Source organism: Pristiophorus japonicus, unplaced genomic scaffold, assembly GCF_044704955.1.
Source record: "Pristiophorus japonicus isolate sPriJap1 unplaced genomic scaffold, sPriJap1.hap1 HAP1_SCAFFOLD_154, whole genome shotgun sequence".
NCBI lineage: Eukaryota > Metazoa > Chordata > Chondrichthyes > Pristiophoridae > Pristiophorus > Pristiophorus japonicus.
The window spans coordinates 893,545-909,886 of NW_027251217.1; the positions used below are offsets into that span (position 1 = coordinate 893,545).

At 48.1% G+C, this 16,342-nt stretch overlaps 1 protein-coding gene across 1 annotated transcript in view; it reads left to right on the forward strand.

Moving 5' to 3' along the window:
• Nucleotides 1-16,342, forward strand: part of LOC139242941 (NACHT, LRR and PYD domains-containing protein 3-like) — a 44,538-nt gene that overhangs the window by 2,359 nt on the left and 25,837 nt on the right. Inside the window, exon 3 of the mRNA XM_070870593.1 lies at nt 11,404-11,570. Within this exon, the coding sequence (XP_070726694.1) occupies nt 11,404-11,570 (167 nt within the window). The remainder of the gene's footprint in view (nt 1-11,403; nt 11,571-16,342) is intronic.

Consider the following 16,342-nt stretch of genomic DNA (forward strand, 5'->3'; position numbering starts at 1 on the left):
AAATCCAATTTCTGTCCTGACCAAGGTTCAGGATCTCGAGCAAGAACCGGCAGCTCACACAGGAAGAGGGGACAGGACAGGGGCTGAGTAGAAAGAGGGAAATGAGTGACTATCTGGAGGGCACTGCAGTCGCAGGTGGAGGGAGCCCCTGAGTACTGGAACTGTCCAATAGATACCTGGTATTGGAGAGTGTGAGGTGGATAGAGACAGTGACTCAGGGGGGTGGGCCTTCCTGAGCAACAGTGTGGCACCAGGGAGCAGGAAGCCACCCCGAGTGGGACCGGGGGGGGCGGTGAGAGGCAGGTGGGGCACAGGATTAGGAGAGCGATAGTGGTGGGAGATTTTTTAGTCAGGGTAATAGACATAGAGACATAGAAACATAGAAAATAAGTGCAGGAGTAGGCCATTCGTCCCTTCGTGCCTGCTCCGCCATTCAATGAGTTCATGACTGAACATGCAACTTCAGTACCCCATTCCTGCTTTCTCGCCATACCCCTTGATCCCCCGAGTAGTAAGGACTACATCCAACTCCTTTTTGAATATATTTAGTGAATTGGCCTCAACAACTTTCTGTGGTAGAGAATATAGACAGACTCCTCTGCAGCCCTGAGCCAGTCCCGAATGGTAAGATCCCTCCCTGGTGCCAGAGGGAAGAGCATCCTGGAATGGGTGGGACTATCTCTGGGAAGGAAAGGAGAGCAGACAATAGCCATGGTCTGAACCAATAACATGGAGAGAAATATGTTTATAGAGGACACATTAAGAGTGAAGCACTAAACTAAAAAAACAAGTCATTAAGCTGGAGGTCTCCGGATGGTTTTGCACTGGGCTGTTTCTGGAGGGAAATATGAGGCAGGTCAATGTGAGGCTGCAGGGCTGGAGAAGGAGGGAAGGGTTCATGTTCCTGGGGCACTAGAGTGAGTTCAGGGAGAAGGGAAGGGAAGGGTTCATGTTCCTGGGGCACTAGGGTGAGTTCAGGGAGAAGGGAAGGGAAGGGTTCATGTTCCTGGGGCACTAGGGTGAGTTCAGGGAGAAGGGAAGGGAAGGGTTCATGTTCCTGGGACACGAGGGTGAGTTCAGGGAGAAGGGAAGGGAAGGGTTCATGTTCCTGGGGCACTAGGGTGAGTTCAGGGAGAAGGGAAGGGAAGGGTTCATGTTCCTGGGGCACTAGGGTGAGTTCAGGGAGAAGGGAAGGGAAGGGTTCATGTTCCTGGGGCACTAGAGTAAGTTCAGGGAGAAGGGAAGGGAAGGGTTCATGTTCCTGGGGCACTAGAGTGAGTTCAGGGAGAAGGGAAGGGAAGGGTTCATGTTCCTGGGGCACCAGAGTGAATTCAGGGAGAAGGGATGGGAAGGGTTCATGTTCCTGGGGCACGAGGGTGATTTCAGGGAGAAGGGATGGGAAGGCATCAATCTGAACCCACCAACAACAATGGTTTTACTCGAGGGGCCAAATGGTCTACTCCTGCTTCAATTTGTTTTGTTCTTATGACGGCGGAGGAACATCAAGAAGGACAAACTTGCATTTATATAGCGCCTTTCATGTAATAAAACGTCGCAAGGCGCTTCACAGGAGCGTTCTAAATCAAAATGTAACACCGAGCCACACAAGGAGATATTAGGACAGGTGAACAAGAGCTTGCTCACAGCAGTAGGGTTTAAGGAGCAGCTGAAAGGAGGACAGAGAGAGGCGGAGAGATTTAGAACATAAGGGCTTCCCAGGCAGCTCTGTTAATAGAGAATCAAGGTGTACGCAGTCCAGCAATAGGAAGGGAAACAGCACAGTTCTGGATGGAATTTGCAGACCAGCAAGCTCTGGATGTGAGAAAGTGGGAGAGCTGGGGGAAACTGGTGTAGAGGATGCAGTTCTGGGGAGATACAAAATATTTCCTTTAGTTTCTAAAAATGATGGTGGACTGAAAATGTTGGTGTACTAAAGGAAGATGTGGGTCCATATTTCAAAATAATGGTAGAGAAGGAGTTGGTTCTGGGTAAAATAGGATACGTTTATCCTAATCAGTGACTGGACTTCACGTCCAGACCGGGATCAGACAGGGCTGTGTCATCGCTCCAACCCTCTTCTCAATCTTCCTCGCCGCCATGCTCCACCTCACAATCAACAAGCTCCCTGCTGGAGTGGAACTAAACTACAGAACCAGTGGGAAGCTGTTTAACCTACGCCACCTCCAGGCCAGGTCCAAGATCACCCCAACCTCTGTCGTTGAGCTGCAATATGCGGACGACGCCTGCGTCTGCGCACACTCTGAGGCTCCAGGATATAGTCAATGTATTCACTGAGGCATATGAAAGCATGAGCCTTACGCTTAACATCCGTAAGACAAAGGTCCTCCACCAGCCTGTCCCCACCGCACTGCACTGCCCTCCAATCATCAAGATTCACAGCGCGGCCCTCGACAACGTGGACCATTTCCCATATCTCGGGAATCTCTTATCAACAAAGGCAGACATTGACGCGGAGATTCAACATCGCCTCCAGTGCGCCAGTGCAGTCTTCGGACGTCTGAAGAAAAGAGTGTTTGAAGACCAGGTGCTCAAATCTACCACCAAGCTCATGGTCTACAGGGCTGTAGTAATACCCGCCCTCCTGTATGGCTCAGAAACATGGACCATGTACAGTAGACACCTCAAGTCGCTGGAGATATATCACCAACGATGTCCCTGCAAGATCCTGCAAATCCCCTGGGACAGGCGCACCAACATCAGTAATCTCATCCAGGCTAACATGCCCAGTATTGAAGCACTGACCACACTTGATCAGCTTCGCAGGGCAGGCCACGTAGTTCGCTTGCCAGATACGAGACTCGCTAAGCAAATGCTTTATGTGGAGCTCCTTCGTGGTAAACGGGCCAAAGGTGGGCAGCGGAAACGTTACAAGGACACCCTCAAAGCCTCCTTAGTAAAGTGCGACATCACCACTGACACCTGGGAAACATAGAAACATAGAAAATAGGTGCAGGAGTAGGCCATCCGGCCCTTCGTCTCTGCACCACCATTCAATAAGATCGTGGCTGATCATTCCTTCAGTACCCCGTTCCTGCTTTCTCTCCATACCCCTTGATCCCTTTAGCCGCAAGGGCCATATCTAACTCCCTCTTGAATATATCCAATGAACTGGCATCAACAGCTCTCTGCGGTAAGAAATTCCATAGGTTAACAACTCTCTGAGTGAAGAAGTTCCTCCTCATCTCAGTCCTAAATGGCTTACCCCTTATCCTAAGACTATGTCCCCTGGTTCTGGACTTCCCCAACATCGGTAACATTCTTCCTGCATCTAACCTGACTAGTCCCGTCAGAATTTTATAAGTTTCTATGAGATCCCCTCTCATCCTTCTAAACTCCAGTGAATACAGGCCCAGTCGATCCAGTCTCTCCTCATATGTCAGTCCTGCCATCCCGGGAATCAGTCTGTGAACCTTCGCTGCACTCCCTCACTAGCAAGAACGTCCTTCCTCAGATTAGGAGACCAAAACTGAACACAGTATTCCAGGTGGGGCCTCACCAAGGCCCTGTACAACTGCAGTAAGACTTCCCTACTCCTATACTCAAATGCCCTAGCTATGAAGGCCAACATACCATTTGCCTTCTTCACCACCTGCTGTATCTGCATGCCAACCTTCAATGACTGATGAACCATGACACCCAGGTCTCGCTGCACCTCCCCTTTTCCTAATCTGCCACCATTCAGATATTATTCTGCCTTCGTGTTTTTGCCCCCAAAGTGGATAACCTCACATTTATCCACATTATACTGCATCGGCCATGTATTTGCCCACTCGCCTAACCTGTCCAAATCACCCTGCAGCCTCTTAGCGTCCTCCTCACAGCTCACACCGCCACCCAGTTTAGTGTCATCTGCAAACTTGGAGATATTACACTCAATTCCATCATCCAAATCATTAATATATATTGTAAAGAGCTGGGGTCCCAGCACTTAGCCCTGCGGCACTCCACTAGTCACTGCCTGCCATTCTGAAAAGGACCCGTTAATCCCGACTCGCTGCTTCCTGTCTGCCAACCAGTTCTCTATCCATGTCTGTACATTACCCCCAATACCATGTGCTTTGATTTTGCACACCAATCTCTTGTGTGGGACCTTGTCAAAAGCCTTTTGAAAGTCCAAATACACCACATCCACTGGTTCTCCCCTGTCCACTCTACTAGTTACATCCTCAAAAAATTCCAGAAGATTTGTCAAGCATGATTTCCTCTTCATAAATCCATGCTGACTTGGACCAATCCTATCACTGCTTTCCAAATGTGCTGCTATTTCATCCTTAATGATTGATTCCAACATTTTCCCCACTACTGATGTCAGGCTAATTGGTCTATAATTACCCGTTTTCTCTCTCCCTCCTTTTTCAAAAATTGGTGTTACATTAGCAACCCTCCAGTCCATAGAAACTGATCCAGAGCCGATAGACTGTTGGAAAATGATCACCAATACATCCACGATTTCTAGGGCCACTTCCATACGTACTCTGGGATGTAAACTATCAGGCCCTGGAGATTTATCGGCCTTCAATCCCATCAATTTCCCTAACACAATTTCCCGCCTAATAAGGATATCCTTCAGTTCCTCCTTTTCATTAGACCTTCGGACCCCTAGTACATCCGGAAGGTTATTTGTGTCTTCCTTTGTGAAGACAGAACCAAAGTACTTGTTCAATTGGTCTGCCATTTCTTTGTTCCCCATTATAAATTCACTTGAATCCGACTGCAAGAACCTATGTTTGTCTTCACAAATCTTTTTCTCTTCACATATCTACAGAAGCTTTTGCAGTCATTTTTCATGTTTCCGGCAAGCTTCCTCTCGTACTCTATTTTACATAGAAACATAGAAAATAGGTGCAGGAGCAGGCCATTCAGCCATTCTAGCCTGCACCGCCATTCAATGAGTTCATGGCTGAACATGAAACTTCCCCCTCTTAATTAAACCCTTTGTCCTCCTCTGCCGTATTCTAAATTTCTCCCAGTCCTCCGGCTTGCTACTTTTTCTGGTTAATTTATATGCCTCTTCCTTGGATTTAACACTATTCTTCATTTCCCTTGTTAGCCACGGTTGAGCCACCTTCCCCGTTTTATTTTTACTCCACACAGGGATGTACAATTGTTGAAGTTCATCCATATGATCTGTAAAGGTTTGCCTATCCACCGTCAACCCTTTAAGTATCATTTGCCAGTCTAATCTAGCCAATCCACGCATCATACCATCAAAGTTACCTTTCCTTAAGTTCAGGACCCTAGTTTCTGAATTAACTTTGTCACTCTCCATCTTAATAAAGAATTCTACCATATTATGGTCACTCTTCCCCAAGGGGCTAATTAGTCCTTTCTCATTACACATCATCCAGTCTAGGATGGCCAGCTCTCTGGTTGGTTCCTCGACATATTGGTCTAGAAAACCATCCTTAATGCACTCCAGAAAATCCTCCTCCACTGTATTGCTACCAGTTAGGTTAGCCCAATCAATATGGAGATTAAAGTCGCCCATGATTACTGCTGTACCTTTATTGCACGCATCCCTTATTTCTTGTTTGATTCTGTCCCCAACCTCACTAGTACTGTTTGGTGGCCTGTACACAACTCCCACTAGCGTTTTCTGCCCTTTGGTATTCCGTAGCTCCACCCATACCGATTCCACATCATCCAAGCTAATGTCCTTCCTTACAATTGCATTAATTTCCTCTTTAACCAGCAACGCCACCCCGCCTCCTTTTCCTTTCTGTCTATCCTTCCTAAATGCTGAAGACCCCTGGATTTTGAGTTCCCAGCCTTGGTCACCCTGGAACCATGTCTCCGTGATGCCAACCACATCATATCCGTTAACTGCTATCTGCGCAGTTAATTCGTCCACCTTATTCTGAATACTCCTCGCATTGAGGCACAGAGCCTTCAGGCTTGTCTTTTTAACACACTTTGACTCTTTAGTTTTCTGCTGTAAAGTGGCTCTTTTTGTTTTGTGCCTTGGGTTTCTCTGCCCTCCTTTTTTACTATTCTCCTTTCTATCTTTTGCTTCTGTCTCCATTTTATTCCCCTCTGTCTCCCTGCATAGGTTCCCATCCCCCTGCCATATTAGTTTAACTCCTGCCAAACAGCACTAGCAAACACTCCCCCTAGGACATTGGTTCCGGTCCTGCCCAGGTGCAGACCGTCCGGTTTGTACTGGTCCCACCTCTCCCAGAACCGGTTCCAATGTCCCAGGAATTTGAATCCCTCCCTTTTGCACCACTCCTCAAGCCACGTATTCATCTGAGCTATCCTGCGATTCCTACTCTGACTAGCATGTGGCATTGGTAGCAATCCTGAGCTTACTACTTTTGAGGTCCTACTTTTTAATTTAGCTCCTAGCTCCCTAATTTCATGTTTTAGGACCTCATCCCATTTTTTACCTATATCGTTGGTACCTATATGCACTACGACAACTGCCTGTTCACCCTTTCTTTTCAGAATGTCCTGCACCCGCTCAGAGACATCCTTGACCCTTGCACCAGGGAGGCAACAGACCATCCTGGAGTCTCGGTTGTGGCCGCAGGAACGCCTATCTATTCCCCTTACAATCAAATTCCCTATCACTCTAGCTCTCCCACTCTTTTTCCTGCTCTCCTGTGCAGCAGAGCCACCCACGGTGCCATGAACTTGGCTGCTCTGCTCCCCCCTGATGAGTCATCCCCCTCAACAGTACCCAAAGCGGTGTATCTGTTTTGCAGGGGGATGACCACAGGGGACCACTGCACTACCTTCCTTGCACTGCTCTTCCTGTTGGTCACCCATTTACTATCTGGCTGTGTACCCTTTACCTGCGGTAAGACCAACTCGCTAAGCATGCTATTCATGTCATTCTCAGCATCGTGGATGCTCCAGAGTTCATCCACCCGCAGCTCCAGTGCCGCAATGCGGTCCTTCAGGAGCTGCGGTCGGTTGCACTTCCCGCACACGTAGTCGTCAGGGACACCGGAAGCGTCCCTGACTTCCCACATAGTACAGGAGGAGCATAACACGTATCCGAGGTGTCCTGCCATGACTTAACCCTTAGATAAACTTAATTTGGCAACAACAATGCTGCAGGTTACTGACTGAAATAGAAAAGAAAACAAAAAGCTACTTACCAATCACTTACCCCCTTGGCTGTAACATCACCTTTCGATTTCTTTCTACTTCTCTTTTGCCTTCTGTCCCCGCTGCAGCTGCACAAGCGCGCCTCTCGCTGACTGCTGCCTCAGGAGCTCCCGCTGGGCCTTTATAGGCCTCACTCACACTGCTCCCGCCTCTCGCTGACTGCCGCCTCAGGAGCTCCCGCTGGGCCTTTATAGGCCTCACTCACGCTGCTCCCGCCTCTCGCTGACTGCTGCCTCAGGAACTCCCGCTGGGCCTTTATAGGCCTCACTCACACTGCTCCCGCCTCTCACTGACTGCCGCCTCAGGAACTCCCGCTGGGCCTTTATAGGCCTCACTCACAGTGCTCCCGCCTCTCGCTGACTGCTGCCTCAGGAACTCCCGCTGGGCCTTTATAGGCCTCACTCACACTGCTCCCGCCTCTCGCTGACTGCTGCCTCAGGAACTCCCGCTGGGCCTTTATAAGCCTCACTCAGGCTGCTCCCGCCTCTCGCTGACTGCTGCCTCAGGAACTCCCGCTGGGCCTTTATAAGCCTCACTCAGGCTGCTCCCGCCTCTCGCTGACTGCTGCCTCAGGAACTCCCACTGGGCCTTTATAGGCCTCACTCACACTGCTCCCGCCTCTCGCTGACTGCTGCCTCAGGAACTCCCGCTGGGCCTTTATAGGCCTCACTCAGTCTGCTCCCGCCTATCGCTGACTGCTGCCTCAGGAACTCCCGCTGGGCCTTTATAGGCCTCACTCACACTGCTCCCGCCTCTCGCTGACTGCCGCCTCAGGAACTCCCGCTGGGCCTTTATAGGCCTCACTCAGTCTGCTCCCGCCTATCGCTGACTGCTGCCTCAGGAACTCCCGCTGGGCCTTTATAGGCCTCACTCACACTGCTCCCGCCTCTCGCTGACTGCTGCCTCAGGAACTCCCACTGGGCCTTTATAGGCCTCACTCACACTGCTCCCGCCTCTCGCTGACTGCTGCCTCAGGAACTCCCACTGGGCCTTTATAGGCCTCACTCACACTGCTCCCGCCTCTCGCTGACTGCCGCCTCAGGAACTCCCACTGGGCCTTTATAGGCCTCACTCACGCTGCTTCCGCCTCTCGCTGACTGCTGCCTCAGGAACTCCCGCTGGGCCTTTATAGGCCTCACTCACGCTGCTCCCGCCTCTCGCTGACTGCTGCCGCCTCAGGAACTCCCACTGGGCCTTTATAGGCCTCACTCACGCTGCTTCCGCCTCTCGCTGACTGCTGCCTCAGGAACTCCCGCTGGGCCTTTATAGGCCTCACTCACGCTGCTCCCGCCTCTCGCTGACTGCTGCCGCCTCAGGAACTCCCGCTGGGCCTTTATAGGCCTCACTCACGCTGCTCCCGCCTCTCGCTGACTGCTGCCTCAGGAACTCCCGCTGGACCTTTATACGCCTCACTCACACTGCTCCCGCCTCTCGCTGACTGCCGCCTCAGGAACTCCCGCTGGGCCTCTATAGGCCTCACTCACGCTGCTCCCTCCTCTCGCTGACTGCTGCCTCAGGAACTCCCACTGGGCCTTTATAGGCCTCACTCACACTGCTCCCGCCTCTCGCTGACTGCTGCCGCCTCAGGAACTCCCGCTGGGCCTTTATAGGCCTCACTCACACTGCTCTCGCTGACTGCTGCCTCAGGAACTCCCGCTGGGCCTTTATAGGACTCACTCACGCTGCTCCCACCTCAGGAACTCCCGCTGGGCCTTTGTAGGCCTCACTCACACTGCTCCCGCCTCTCGCTGACTGCTGCCTCAGGAACTCCCGCTGGGCCTTTATAGGCCTCACTCACGCTGCTCCCGCCTCTCGCTGACATGCTGCCTCTCGGAGACCCTGGCCGAAGACCGCCCGAGGTGGAGAAAGTGCATCCGGGAGGGCGCTGAGCTCTTCGAGTCTCAACGCAAATAGTGTGAAGAGGTCAAGCGCAGGCAGCGGAAGGAGCGCGCGGCAAACCAATCCCACCCACCCCTTCCCTCGACGAATGTCTGTCCCACCTGTAACAGGGTCTGTGGCTCTCGTATCGGACTGTTCAGCCATCAAAGAACTCACTTTGGGAGTGGAAGCAAGTCTTCCTCGATTCCGAGGGACTGCCTATGATGAGATATATATATATATATATGTGTGTGTATATATATATATATATGCACACATACTGTTAAAGCAAAGTGGAAAGGAGATAGGAGGGACTCTGACCACAATTTTTCAATCCTAGTTTGATATTAAAAATACACAGACGGACTGAAGGAGCCCAAACAATGTTTCTGTTATAATATGGAGAGAGAATCAAACTAGGGTCCAATTGGCTGTTGTGGATTGTAAATACAGGTCGAATTAGTGAGCATTTAGCTATACATAAGAAAATAAGAAATAGGAGGAGAAGGCCATTTGGCCCCTCGAGCCTGTTCCGCCATTTAATAAGATCATGGCTGATCTGATCTTGGCCCCACTTCCCTGCCCTCTCCCCATAACCCTTGACTCCCCTATAGTTCATAAATCTGCCTATCTCCACCTTAAATATATTCAATGACCCAGCCTCCACAGCTCTCTGGGACAGAGAATTCCACAGTTTACAACCCTCAGAGAAGAAAGTCCTCCTCCTTCTCAGTTCAAAATGGGCAACCATTTATTTTTAAACTGTGCCCCATTGTTCTAGATTCCCCCATGAATGGAAACATGCTCTCTGCATCTACCTTTTCGAGCCCCCAGTAAATTACGTGTTTCAATGAGATCACCTCTCATTCTTCTAAACTCCAATGAGTATAGGCCCAAAATGCTCAACTTTTCTTCATTAGTCAAATCCTTCATCTCAGAAGCCAACCTAGTGAACCCTCTCTGAACTGCCTCCAATACAAGTATATTTCTTCTTAAATAAGGAAACCAAAATCATACGCAGTACTCCAGGTGTGGCCTCACCAATACCCTGTACAGTTGTAGCAGGACTTCTCTGCTTTTATACTCTATCCCCCTTGCAATAAAGGCCAACATTCCTTTGGCCTTTCTGATCACTTGCTGGACCTGCATACTAACTTTTTGTGTTTCATGCACAAGGACGCCCAGGTCCCTCTGTACAGCAACATTTTATAATCTCTCTCCACTTCAATAAGGATGATGAGGGCAGGCTGGAACGGGTTCGCTGTAGACGTCATATTTGACAATTCTTCGAACTTACGAAAAATGAGGGACAGGTAAAGACCCTTTGGTCCATCCAGCCTTTCCCACGCAATTGCGATATGTTTTCATCCTACCCCAACCAAAAACGTGTGGGTGAGGTGAAAAAAGGGTAATTTGGGGAATAAAAATCTGGGAAATTCCTCTCCGACCCATCTAGGCGATCGAAACTCATCCAGTAGGTCACTCTTGCACTGGGTCCCGTGAAGTGCCTCCCGGGTGTAAGAGGTGATGTCTGCCCAAACAGAAACAGGTCCTGCTCTCACTTCGGTCAATGAGTCAGCATCCTCCACACAAGATGGCAGCCTGTTCCAGAGGTCCACGAAAGACCCACATCCTGATATTTAACTTAAATCTGGCCTTATACAACATAACATTGTGACCCCTGTTCCTCCCAGAACAAACTGTCAACTGGAACACAATCTATTTGCTTCGACATCATATAAACCTGAATCAGATCACCCCTAATTCTACGCTTCCCTAAAGTGAAGAGTCCTAATTCTTTTAACCTCTCTGAATAACCGAGATGCTGTATACTGGGAGTGAGTCTAATTTCCCTCCTTTGTACCTGTTTGGAAGACTCCGTATCACCCACCATATGAGGAGACCAAAACTGGACACAGTATTCCAAGCGAGCCCTTCACAAAGGTCTTGTACGAGAATAAAATATGATGCTTCATCTTGTACTCAATTGTCCTACGGATGCACCCAACACCCTATTTGCTGCAGCTATTGCTTCATGCTGTTGCTTTAGAGATGTATGCACGAGAATGTCCAGATCAGTTTCTTCTTTCTCCCTCTTTAATGCTTTTCCCTTAAGGGTGTTTAATGTCGAGCATTTGCCTTGCCCATAGGCAGAATATAGCACGTATCCAAGTTATACATCGTTTCCAGTCACCAGTCCAATGTCCGAAAATATGAGGATACAGTTTTGTTGGGACGTAACTATATAGATCGATGGGGTGTATATGGGGTTTCAGAAGGTGTTTGTTAATGTGGTTTACTAGAGACTCCAACCGTTTGGTATCAGCGGAAATGTTGCCGCCCGGATACAAAGTGGATAATGTGTTTAGCTTTCTCCATTGGTGTTCACAGATCCGAAATCTCCATCCACTGAGTTCTTGACACAGTGCGACGATTACCAGCTGTTTCAGTTGACGAAATTCTACCGGGACAGACTGGAACAGGCGATGGAGGGAGGGGTAGATGGAGTTAGCTCGTTGTTAACTTACGCGTGGCATTTCACTGGACAAGAACATCGGGTAAGAGGTCGGGACACAGAGTGAGTTTGGGTTATTTAAACATCACATAACTGGCAGGGTATCCAATCTTTAGAAACATAGAATGTTGCAGAAGAAAAACTGGCCAAATAGGAAAGAATTTGATAAGATTGAACATATTGTGAATCTGAAACAATGATACGAAGTGATGAAAGTACCCAGCAGATCCATCAGTCTCTGTACAAAGGACAGAGCAGTGGTTCGGTTATAATTCTTGTTTGGAGTGGAACAAAATGGGAACAGTTTTAGTGGGACTGGGAATAGGAGAGACCAGAGACAACAAACAGAAGTTAGAGGGAAGGTCATGAGTTGACTGACCTGGAAATTACTTAAAGTAAACTCAGGAACTGAGAGAGGACAAGAGTCATCTGCAGAGTAAATGGGGCATTTCAAGAACAAAAGCAAAAGTTTAAAACGGTTAAAATGTGTGAGATCCAAACAGGGATACTAACTGAAAAATATTGTGAGGTTATAAAACCCGATGCCTGGGAGGTGTTTGATTCTCCACCATACATCACTGGGGGCCAATTCCAACTTGGGAAGAGGCACAATGAGCATGTTAGAGATTGCCGTGGAGTGTCCCTCCCTGGGAGGGCACTTTAGTAAATTACATGCAAACAGCCTGTGATGGAGTAGAACTAAATGGCAATAATAATTACGGGAAAACAGAGAGTAGTGGTGTTCCCCAGGGGTCAGTATTAGGATCACTGCTTTTCTTGACATATATTAATGACTTGGACTTGCGTGTACAGGGCATAATTTTAAAATGTGCAGATGACAATAGGGATAGACTTCAAGAGGACAGAGACAGGTTGGTGGAATGGGTGGACATGTGGCAGATGAAATTTATACAGAAAATTGCAAAGTAATACATTTTGATAACAAGAGCGAGGAGAGGCAATATAAACTAAACAATTCTAAAGGTGGTGCATGAACAGAGAGACGTGGGGTATATGTGCACAAATCATTGAAGGTGGCAGGGCAGGTTAAGACAGCCGTTATAAAAGCTACGGGATCCTGGGCTTTATAAATAGAGACAGAGTACAAAAGACAAGCAAGTTATGAACCTTTATAAAACACTGGTTCAGCCTCAACTGGAGTATCATGGCCAATTCTAGGCACTGCACTTTAGCAAGGATGTGAAGGCCTTCGAGAGGGTGCAGAAAAGATTAACGAGAATTATTCCAGGGATGAGGGACTTCAGTAACATGGATAGACGAGAGAAGCTGGAGTTGTTTCTCCTGAGAGCAGAGAAGGTTCAGAGGTGATTTGATAGAGGCATTCAAAATCATGAAGGCCTAGACACAGTAGGTAGAGAAACTGTTCCCATTGTCAAAAGGGTAAAGAAACAGAGGACACAGAGCACAAGTGAGTGGCAAAAGAACCAAAAGCGACATGAGGAACACCTGCTTTTTAGGCGGTGAGTGGTTAGGATCTGGAATGCACGGCCTGAAAGGATGGTGGAGGCAGATTCAATCGTAGCTTTCAAAGGGGAGTTGGATAATTAGTCAACCCAGTCTAATCTCAACCTCCTGCTCACTGTCCATTACTGTTAATATCCCACCCAGTCTGATCCCAACCTCCTGCTCACTGTCCATTACTGTTAATATCCCACCCAGTCTGATCCCAACCTCCTGCTCACTGTCCATTACTGTTAATATCCCATCCAGTCTGATCCCAACCTCCTGCTCACTGTCCATTACTGTTAATATCCCACCCAGTCTGATCCCAACCTCCTGCTCACTGTCCATCACTGTTAATATCCCATCCAGTCTGATCCCAACCTCCTGTTCACTGCCCATTACGTTAATATACCACCCAGTCTAATCTCAACCTCCTGTTCACTGCCCATTACGTTAATATACCACCCAGTCTAATCCCAACCTGCTCACTGTCCATTACTGTTAATATCCCAACCTCCTGTTCACTGCCCATTACTGTTAATATCCCACCCAGTCTAATCCCAACCTGCTCACTGTCCATTACTGTTAATATCCCACCCAGTCTAATCCCAACCTCCAGCTCACTGCCCATTACTGTTAATATCCCACCCAGTCTAATCCCAACCTCCAGCTCACTGCCCATTACGTTAATATCCCACCCAGTCTAATCCCAACCTGCTCACTGTCCATTACTGTTAATATCCCACCCAGTCTAATCTCAACCTGCTCACTGCCCATTACTGTTAATACCCCACCCATATATCCCACCCAGTCTAATAGAAACATAGAAAATAGGTGCAGGAGTAGGCCATTCGCCTCTTCGAGCCTGCACCACCATTCAATATGATCATGGCTGATCATTCACCTCAGTACCCCTTTCCTGCTTTCTCTCCATACCCCTTGATCCCTTTAGCCGTAAGGACCACATCTAACTCCCTCTTGAATATATCCAATGAACCGGCATCAACAACTCTCTGCGGTAGGGACTTCTACAGGTTAACAACTCTCTGAGTGAAGAAGTTTCTCCTCATCTCAGTCCTAAATGGCTTACCCCTTATCCTTAGACTGTGTCCCCTGGTTCTGGATTTCCCCAACATCAGGAACATTCTTCCTGCATCTAACCTGTCCAGTCCCGTCAGAATTTTATATGTTTCGATGAGAACCCCTCTCATCCTTCTAAACTCCAGTGAAGAAAGGCCCAGTCGATCCAGTCTCTCCTCATATGTCAGTCCAGCCATCCCGGGAATCAGTCTGGCGAACCTTCGCTGCACTCCCTCAATAGCAAAAACTTCCTTCCTCAGATTAGGAGACCAAAACTGAACACAATATTCCAGGTGAGGCCTCACCAAGGCCCTGTGCAACTGCAGTAAGACCTCCCTGCCCCTTTACTCAAATCCCCTCGCTATGAAGGCCAACATGCCATTTGCTTTCTTAACCGCCTGCTGTACCTGCATGCCAACCTTCAATGACTGATGTACCATGACACCCAGGTCTCGTTGCACCTCCCCTTTTCCTAATCTGTCAATATTCAGCTAATAGTCTGTTTCTCTGTTTTTACTGCCAAAGTGGATAACCTCACATTTATCCACATTATACTTCATCTGCCATGCATTTGCCCACTCACCTAACCTATCCAAGTCACTCTGCAGCCTTATAGCATCCTCTTCGCAGCTCACACTGCCACCCAACTTAGTGTCATCCGCAAATTTGGAGATACTACATTTAATACCCTCGTCTAAATCATTTAATGTACAATATAAACAGCTGGGGCCCCAGCACAGAACCTTGCGGTACCCCACTAGTCACTGCCTGCCATTCTGAAAAGTACCCATTTACTCCTACTCTTTGCTTCCTGTCTGCCAACCAGTTCTCAATCCACGTCAACACACTACCCCCAATCCCATGTGCTTTAACTTTGCACATTAATCGCTTGTGTGGGACCTTGTCGAAAGCCTTCCGAAAGTCCAAATACACCACATCAACTGGTTCTCCCTTGACCACTCTATTGGAAACATCCTCAAAAAATTCCAGAAGATTTGTCAAGCATGATTTCCCTTTCACAAATCCATGCTGACTTGGACCTATCATGTCACCTCTTTCCAAATGCGCTGCTATGACATCCTTAATAATTGATTCCATCATTTTACCCACTGCCGATGTCAGGCTGACCGGTCTATAATTCCCTGTTTTCTCTCTCCCTCCTTTTTTAAAAAGTGGGGTTACTTTGGCTACCCTTCACTCCATAGGAACTGATCCAGAGTCAATGGAATGTTGGAAAATGACTGTCAATGCATCTGGTATTTCCAAGGCCACCTCCTTAAGTACTCTGGGATGCAGACCATCAGGCCCTGGGGATTTATCGGCCTGCAATCCCATCAATTTCCCAACACAATTTCCCGACTAATAAGGATTTCCCTCAGTTCCTCCTTCTTTCTAGACCCTCTGAGCCCTTTTATATCCGGAAGGTTGTTTGTGTCCTCCTTAGTGAATACCGAACCAAAGTACTTGTTCAATTGGTCTGCCATTTCTTTGTTCCCCGTTATGACTTCCCTGATTCTGACTGCAGGGGACCTACGTTTGTCTTTCCTAACCTTTTTCTCTTTACATATCTATAGAAGCTTTTGCAGTCCGTTTTAATGTTCCCTGCAAGCTTCCTCTCGTACTCTATTTTCCCTGCCCTAATCAAACCCTTTGTCCTCCTCTGCTGAGTTCTAAATTTCTCCCAGTCCCCAGGTTCGCTGCTATTTCTTGCCAATTTATATGCCACTTCCTTGGCTTTAATACTATCCCTGATTTTCCTTGATAGCCACGTTTGAGCCACCTTCCCTTTTTTATTTTTACGCCAGACAGGAATGTACAATTGTTGTAGTTCATCCATGCGGTCTCTAAATGTCTGCCATTGCCCATCCGCTGTCAACCCCTTAAGTATCATTCGCCAATCTATCCTAGCCAATTCACGCCTCATACCTTCAAAGTTACCCTTCTTTAAGTTCTGGATATGGTCTCTGAATTAACTGCTTCATTCTCCATAATTCCACCATATTATGGTCACTCTTCCCCAAGGGGCCTCGCGCAACGAGATTGCTAATTAATCCTCTCTCATTACATAACACCCAGTTTAAGATGGCCTCCCCCCTAGTTGGTTCTCGACATATTGGTCTAGAAAAGCATCCCTTATGCACTCCAGGAAATCCTCCTCCATCGTATTGCTTCCAGTTTGGTTAGTCCAATCTATATGCATATTAAAGTCACCCATGATAACTGCTGCACCTTTATTGCATGCACCCCTAATTTCCTGTTTGATGCCCTCCC